At 52.4% G+C, this 8,037-nt stretch overlaps 1 protein-coding gene across 1 annotated transcript; it reads right to left on the bottom strand.

The window, feature by feature from the left end:
* Nucleotides 1–3,885: 3,885 nt before the first annotated feature.
* On the bottom strand, nt 3,886–4,875 carry LOC104023394 (olfactory receptor 9G19). Its single transcript, XM_009477203.2, has one exon. The coding sequence runs from the start codon at nt 4,873–4,875 to the stop codon at nt 3,886–3,888; it is 990 nt and encodes a 329-aa protein (XP_009475478.2).
* Nucleotides 4,876–8,037: the final 3,162 nt, after the last annotated feature.

Below are 8,037 nucleotides of genomic sequence, written 5' to 3' on the forward strand. Positions count from 1 at the left end.
CCATCAGGGAAAGGGAAGTGACCCTTCACCTCTGCCTGGGGACTGCATCACGACTGATGTGTCTAGTGTGGGTGTCCCCAGCACGAGAAAGACCCTCATAGACTGTGGATAGTCCAGCAGAGGCCAGAAAGATGGCTGGGGCCTGGAGCACATTATGTACCAGGAGAGGCTGAGAGCGCCAGATTGGGGTTTTTCTGAGAAATCCCTCAGAGCCAAACACTGGAGTAAGGGCCCAGGGGAGACGGTGGTGTCTCAGCCAATGGAGGTATTCCACATTTGTTGAGACAAGGCCCAGAGCCCCTGATCCAGCATGAGTTGTCTGAGAACGAGCTTGGAGTAGAGACCAATTTTTGCAGGAGCTACGGCACATCAGGTGTGGGTGTCAGTATGAAACTGATTTCTTCTTTGTCGTAATGGTGGTGGAGTTGGGTATCAGAGTTGTGCCTGCAGGCACCCCCCACTGCACTGAAGTCGTTACAGCCCAATAAATTCTTTTTCCTTTTAAAAAAAGTCTTTGTGAGCGTTTGTGCAACACTCAGAGCTCCCACTCAGTGGAACTTACTTTGGGATCCAATAGTTCCGCTGTGCACCAAAAAGAATTCTGGTGTGAGGACATCCTGCAGAGCTCACGCATGCCCCCAGCAGAGTGTGAGCTCTTCTGCAAGAAACATTCCTGGGCTGGCACGCAGCACATGCTGTGGGCTGAGGAACATCACAGCCCGTCTCCAAGGACAGCCTGGCCAGGATCTCCTGGGACGATGCAGGAAGGTCGTGGTGACTGCTCGAAGCAGAGACAGGCACTGTGAGTAACTGCATGGGCTCAGAGAAGGGCACACAGAGAAACCTCAAGGCCCAGCACAGAGGGACTGTGGCAGTGCCTATGGGCTGACCGTGGGCAGAGCTGGGGACCGTTGGGTGAGAAGAGACTTCCACAGCTGGGTCAGCAGAGCCCCACTGCCCCACATGCTCTCAAACACTACATGGACCGGGGTGCATTGAGGAGTGGTGAAATGTCACCCCAGAACAGGCCCCATGGCAGCCCTTTCTGCTTCCTCCGCAAGTAGACCCCTACTTGGCAGCCTCCCGCTGCTGCCTGCCCGTGCCCAACCCCAGTTCAATCCCACGTTGGTGTTTGCAGACAGCCGTGATGCAGGGTCTGGCAGCGTCTAGGCCAGGAGAGATCACCCAGGTCTGGCCATGCCCCCTGCAGGCACTGAGCCCAGTAGGAGGATGGAGCTGGCCATGCAGCAAAGGTCCCTCCCTGGGCCTGGGGTGTATGGCCAGAGGTGGAAATGGCCAGGGTGCAGGGCTGGTTTGTTCCAGGTGCCCTGGGGGCAGCTTCCCCAGGGTGTCCAGGGACCATGGCACAGACGGGCTCATCTCTTGTCACCTTTGATACCCTGTTTCCTTCTCCCTGAGACCTGGCTCTGTACCACGATCCCTATTCTGAGTCTCCATTCACTGCCCAGACCCGGGCACATGGGGAATCCCCACCCTCTCCTCACACCTCCAGACTCCTTTCCAGAGGGAACGATATATGCCATCAGCCCTGGCATACATGTGGCAGTCTAAAGAGCTAATGGGCAGCTCATGCAGCACCTCCACAGCCCCTGGACGCCAAGAAGGTAGCATTTAAAACAGCATTTGTGTCTAAGAGATTCCAGTTGTACTGTGAGCTTATTCCCCCAGTCACAGGGAGAAGAGGAGAAAAGAGACATGTGCTGGTGAGGAAGCTGAAGAGGAGTTAGCAGTGTGCCCTGGAGGCAAAAGCCATTGACCAACTGGCTCAGACCACTGAAAAAGCTGAGGTCTGAGGAGAACCAGGTTGCAATGACCATCCCTGCCCTGGGCCCTGGGCCCTGGGCCCTGGATGAGTTGGGTGGGTGGGTTGACCCTGTGTCCTGGTTTCAGCTGGGATAGAGTTAATTTTCTTCTTAGTAGCTGGTAGAGTGCTGTGTTTTGGATTTAGGATGAGAATCATGTTGATAACACACTGATGTTTTGGTTCTTGCTAAGTAGTGCTAAAAGTTGTTTCTAAGTAGTTGCTAAGTAGTGTTTACACTGGTCAAGGACTTTTCAGCTTCCCATGCTCTGCCAGGTGCACAAGAAGCTGGGAGGGGGCACAGCTAGGACAGCTGATGGCCAAAGGGCTATGCCATACCGTATGACGTCATGCTCAGTAGATAAGCTGGGGGAAGAAGAAGGAAGGGGGGGACGTTTGGTGTGATGGCGTTTGTCTTCCCAACTAACCGTTACGTGTGATGGAGCCCTGCTTTCCTGGGGATGGCCAAACACCTGCCTGCCCATGGGAAGTAGTGAATGAATTCCTTCTTTTGCTTTGCTTGCGCGCACAGCTTTTTGTTTTACTACTATTCTATTTTATTTTACTGCAATTATTAAACTGTTCTTATCTCAACCCATGAGTTTTCTCCCTTTTACCCTTCCAATTCTCTCCCCCATCCCACCAGTGGGGGGAGTGAGCAAGCAGCTGTGTGGTGCTTAGTTGCTGGCTGGGGTTAAACCACGACACCACCCCAGTAGGATGGGGGCAGAGAAGAGGAAGAGCAAAAGTGAGGAAAGCCATGGGTCAAGATAAAAATAGCTTAATAAGGGAAGAAGGAAAGAGGAAGAAGGAAGAACGAAAAAACCCAAAACCCCAAAATAATAAGTGATGCAAAGGCAATCACTCACCACCTTCCACAAGTACACTGATGCTCAGGCAGTCCCCAAGCAATGGCAACCCACCCAAAAAAACCACCTCCCCTCCGTCTTTATTGCTGAGCTTGATGCTATACGGCGTGGAAGATCTGTTTGGTCAGTTCCAGTCACTTTTCCTTGTTGTGTCCCCTCCCCACATCTTGAGCCAACTTGCTGGGGGTCAGAGTGAGAAACAGACAAGGCCTTGATGCTGTGCACACACCTTTCAGCAACAGCAGATTCACTGGTGTGTCACCAGCACTGGTTTTGTCACTAATCCAAAGCACAGTACCTTGTGGGCTGCTATGAAGAAAATTGACTTCATCCCAGCCAGACCCATTACACTGGGCCAAAGCTTTCTAGTAGGGAAGGAGGGCTGAGGTGGAAAGCCTGATCCTCCACGGATGAAGAAGCTGGAGCAAGGGAATGGGCGTTGCAGTCTCTGCCCAAGATGTGGGGTAAAGACAGAAGAGGAGCTTGAGCTGGAGCCAGAGGAGCCCAGCTGGAGCAGGAACTTGCTCATTTTTCTGGGAACAGGGAAGGGAAAGGTGGGGGGAGGGAGATGCAGGTGATGATCTTGTTTTAGCCCTCAGAAAGAGGAACTGCTCCCCTTATTCCAGCCTCTCCACCTCCCCTTGCAGCAGGAGAAGCAAACACTTCTTGCTCTGCTGCTCAGCTGCTGCAATCCCCAGCTCCTTCCTGAGCCATGCCTGCAAAGGGCCTGGCCAGTGGATGCAAGAGGGGTGCGTGGCTGTAACCCACATGAGCCCCCCAGTAGAAATGGTCCATTTTTCCTTTGCGGTGCAGTGAAAGTGGACCTTCATTAGTGGCTGACATGCAAGATTCACGCTCTTGAAATGTACACCACGGGGGGAGATGGTGCCCATCCTGGGAACCCACAGTGAGAAAGATGCCCTCATGGTGGCCCTTGGAAAATATTCACATATTAAGCCAAATACGCTTTCTTATCTCCTCCAGAAAAGAAAACCTTGACACTTCAACAGTTCCCACATTTAAGCCTACCAAGGTGTTTGTTATTAAGGAAAAGGCAAACCCATGACATTTTCAGCATTGCTTTCTAAACAATAATATCTATCTACAAGGACCTTCTGCTTTCTTCCCCTGCCAGTCCACAAGCAGTCTCAGCAACATGCATATATGAAGGGCCACTTGGTATCTAGAGCTTTCCTATTCAAAGGAACAAAAAGTGTCTGTGTCACCAAGGAAGCTGTGGGTGCAGGCCAGGGCTTTCCTGAGCACTTTCCTGATGGCCTCCCTGACCTCCCTGTTCCGCAGGCTGTAGACGAGGGGATTGACCAGGGGGGTGAGGACAGTGTAGAAAAAGGAGAACACTTTGTTGAGCTGCCTCAGCGGGGCTGTTCTGGGCAGCATGTAGACAACAAAGAGGGTGCCATAGAAAACAGTGACAAGGGTGAGGTGAGAGGAGCAGGTAGAGAAGGCCTTCTGTCTGCCCGTGCCAGATGGGATCCTCAGGATGGCAGCTATGATGCACATGTAGGAGGCCAGCGTGAACAGGAATGGAAAGATTAAGTCCAGGAAGGCCAAGAGGAACACAATGAGCATGAACACCCTGGTGTTACTGCAGGCAAGCTCCAGCAACGGAGTAAACTCACAGAAGAAGTGGTCAATTGCCTTGGGGCCACAGAACTGCAACTGGGATAAGAAGACTGTGACAACTACCAGCAGCAGTGAACCCCATAGCCAAGATGCAGCTGCCAGGTGTAAAGAGACCTTCCAGGTCATGAGGCTTGCGTAGAGCAAGGGCTGGCATATGGCCAAGTACCGATCATAGGACATGGCTGCCAGCAGGTAGCACTCAGTAGTCGCAAACGAAGCAAAGAAGTAGAACTGAGCCATGCAGCCGTGAGCAGAGATGCTGCTGTCCCCAGTCAGGAAGCTGGCCAGCAGCCGAGGCAGGATGGTGGAGCTGTAGCAGATCTCCAGGGAGGAGAGATTGCCCAGGAAGAAGTACATGGGGGTGTGCAGATGCCGGTCTGCCACCACCAGTACAACGATGAGGATGTTCCCAACCATGGTGACCGAGTAGATCATAAACAAGAGGAGAAAGAGCAGGTTCTGGAGCATGGGGACATCACGTATTCCCAGCAGCACAAAATCCGTGGATGACGTCCCGTTGTCCCTTTCCCCTTCAGCCATGCAAAGTCTTTTATTTCCTCAGGTGACACAAAGAGAGGCTACGAGAAAGAAACTCATTTCAGCATTTACCTTCAACATTTTTTTATGTAGGACATTGTTCTCTTCACATTAGCTTTAGGTCGTTCATGCCCAGTGAAAGCGTAAAAGAAATGTTCTTCCTGAGGGGTAAAGAACACCCATCCCAGCACAACCACTGCAGACTCTGGAAGCGAGCTGCCCGATGGAAGTTCTTCTTTCTCACTGCAGAATAAATCTATGATGTGCATTTGCTCACACAGAAACAGACAACTTTCATATGCCTGTGGGTATGCCTAGGAAGACGCGTTATAGGTGTTGAGGATCGACATCCTTCTGCTCTCAGGAAAGACAAAGTGTGCCAGAGAAAACAAACCCCACTCTCCAAAAAGCCCCGTTGTGGGAAACGTCATGCCAGACACCACCCTTCCTCCAAAGCAAGGGTTGGGCACGTTGCAGGGTGAGTGGCCACAGCTCTCGGAAACACTCACCTGAGAAGGAAAAGATTCCCTCCGCACTCCTTCCCCACCACCCAACAGGCCGATTTCTTCCATTGAGAAAGGGCAGATCAGGAGCTACTGCTTCAGATGACCGAGGGACTGTGCTGCGGGATTGCCAGGGAGCATGCTAAAAACCACATCGTAGGTCAAAATGCAGCATAAAAAGTGACAAGGAAGTGATCAAAAAAAAGATAGGGAAGGGACAGCTGGGAGTCAACCAAGCCACATGGGAGACGTTGTGCAGGGAGGAAGGGTGGGAGGGAGAAAGGAGACAAATCCAAGACTCTTTTCGGTGGTGCCGTGAAGAAAGGACACATTGAACTACAGGAAATTCCATTTAAGGATAGGGTGGCCAAACACTGGAACAGGTTGCCCAGAGAGGTTACAGAGGCTCCATCCTTGTGGGTATTAAAAACTTGACTGCACATGGTCCTGAGCCACCTGCTCTAGCTGACCCTGCTTTTAGGAAGGGGGGCTTGGACCAGATGATATCCTGGGGTGGCTTCCAAGCCCAGCTACTCTCTGATTCTGTGACTGAAAGCTGCTGGGCAGAACTATTTACTTCACGTTTTTCCCTCCTCAGCAGTGGTTCCTGAGGGCTTTGAGGCTGCTTGCCGGCAAATCCCAGCCCGGCAGCAGGACCTCAGCATGGCCAGCTGTGCTTGTGGGGCTCCCTGAAAAAGTAGGACATCGAGCGGGGTGTCCACAGGGTGCCTAGGGGTGAGGTGGGAGAGGATCAGGGTCAGGGGCATGGGCAATGTCAGGGACATGCCTCAGCGCATGACTGGAGAAAGCTCATGCCTGAGAAACACAGCTCTCGGCAACAGCAGTTCCCTTCAAGTGTCTGACACCCCCCTCTTGGGCTGGAATGCATTTTTTCCAGCAGTGATCATCACGGGAACTGTTCTGAGAGTTTGCCAAAAGCTATTCAGAATGACTGACACCCCAGCCCTCTCCACTGCATGGGAGTGAGAAAGCTGACAGCTGGAGAGCAAAACCTGCATGATCATACTTCCGAGAGAGTGAGAATACAAGCAAAAGCCAGCAACAACAAAAAAGAAAAACAAAACAAGAGACAACGGCAAGAGCCCTGTGAACGATGAAGTGAAGGGCCCAGGGCAATGTGGCCTCACACAGCCTGCCCAAATGCTCCCCCGCCCCCCAGCTAGGGTGGGAGAGTGTCCCAGGGCTGTCCCTGGGACCTCACTGTGCAGTGCCAGGGGCTCCGGGGTGCCTGGGGGAAGGCGGGAGCTGGGGTGGGAAGACAGGCAGGAAAGGAGAAGGCTGAAACTCAGGTCTCTATGCTCTCGTTTCTTCTGTTCAAAGACCCCGCAGATTGACTAATAAGACCCAGCCTTCACTCACCCTCAGTACATCCAGCCCAAACCTGCGGTCCTCAGCATGAAGCAGTGACGTCTGCTCTGATGGATCAGGGCAATGAAGTCCAAGGTCAGGGTCTTACCTTCTGCCCCTTCCCTACCATGTCCTTCACTTCTTGGACCTCACTGCAAGCCCTGAACCAGGGCTCGTTCCTTACTCTGCCCTTGCCCTCTTCTCCCAGCAGCTCCAAAGGTGAGTCTCCAGCAGTACCTGAAGGCTCGCTGCTCTCGGAAGTGTCCCAGGGTTTATAGCAGAAAGGAGACTCTAAAGGTTTTGGCTGCAGTGTGTCCCTCCTGAGGGTTTGCAGAGAGTAAAAACAATCTAATGGACTCCCTGGTGGGATGGAAGCTCTGAGGTGGTGGAGACTGCGTCTACAGCTCCAGGAAGAGCTGACGCCCTGGAAACATGATGTAAACTGAGGCAGGGCAACTAAACCAGGGACATCTCTGAATCTGGTGAGCAGGACAAGAAAGTCGCCAGAAATGGCATTCACCTCACTTCCCTTCAGATGACTGCATCTTCATCAAGTCACATAGAATTAGAAAGCCTCAGACCTTCTGAGGCAGAGGGGCCTGGCTTGTTGGGAGCTGAAGGCAGCAGAGCAGTCGGTGTGTCCTTCCAGAGAGGATTCCTCTCTTCAGCAGGGGAGGTGCACAGGGGCCTGCCTTGCTCTTTTGCTTGCCAAGGGGAGCAAGTGGGCATGACTCCTTCCAGTCCTGTTGGACATGCAGTTCACGACAAGCATCTCCTCTGCCTCTGCCCCTGCCCTAGCCGGAAAGGCAGGAGAGGGAGGCCCAGTGGACACAGGCATTTGTGCTGTTGCTCCTACAGACAACGGATAGGAATCACAGTTTATCTTGGGAGCCTCACGCTGAAATGTAAGTGCTGGGGGTCCAAGTCCAAGCTGGGCATAGAACCATAGAATGATCATAGAATGCTTTGGGATGGAAGGGACCTTTAAAGGTCATCTAGTCCATCCCCCCTGCAATGGCAGGGACATCTACAACTCGGTCAGGTTGCTCAGAGCCCCATCCAGCCTGGCCTTGAATGTTTCCAAGGATGGGGCAGCTACCACCTCTCTGGGCAACCCCTTCCAGTGTTACACTACCGTCATTGTAAAAAATTTCTTCCTTCTATCTAGTCTGAATCTTCCCTATCTTAGTTTAAAACCATTACCCCTTGTCGTGTCGCTACAGGCCCTGCTAAAAAGTCTGTCCCCATCTTTCTTATAAGCCCCCTTGAAGTACTGAAAGGCCTCAATAAGGTC

This window comes from Nipponia nippon, unplaced genomic scaffold (assembly GCF_047370975.1).
Source record: "Nipponia nippon isolate SJK-2023a ecotype South Korea unplaced genomic scaffold, ASM4737097v1 scaffold_63, whole genome shotgun sequence".
Taxonomy (NCBI): domain Eukaryota; kingdom Metazoa; phylum Chordata; class Aves; order Pelecaniformes; family Threskiornithidae; genus Nipponia; species Nipponia nippon.

Excerpts from the sequence above, each read along its gene's own strand:
- LOC104023394 (XM_009477203.2), bottom strand. The coding sequence starts at position 4,875 with ATGGCTGAAGGGGAAAGGGACAACGGGACGTCATCCACGGATTTTGTG.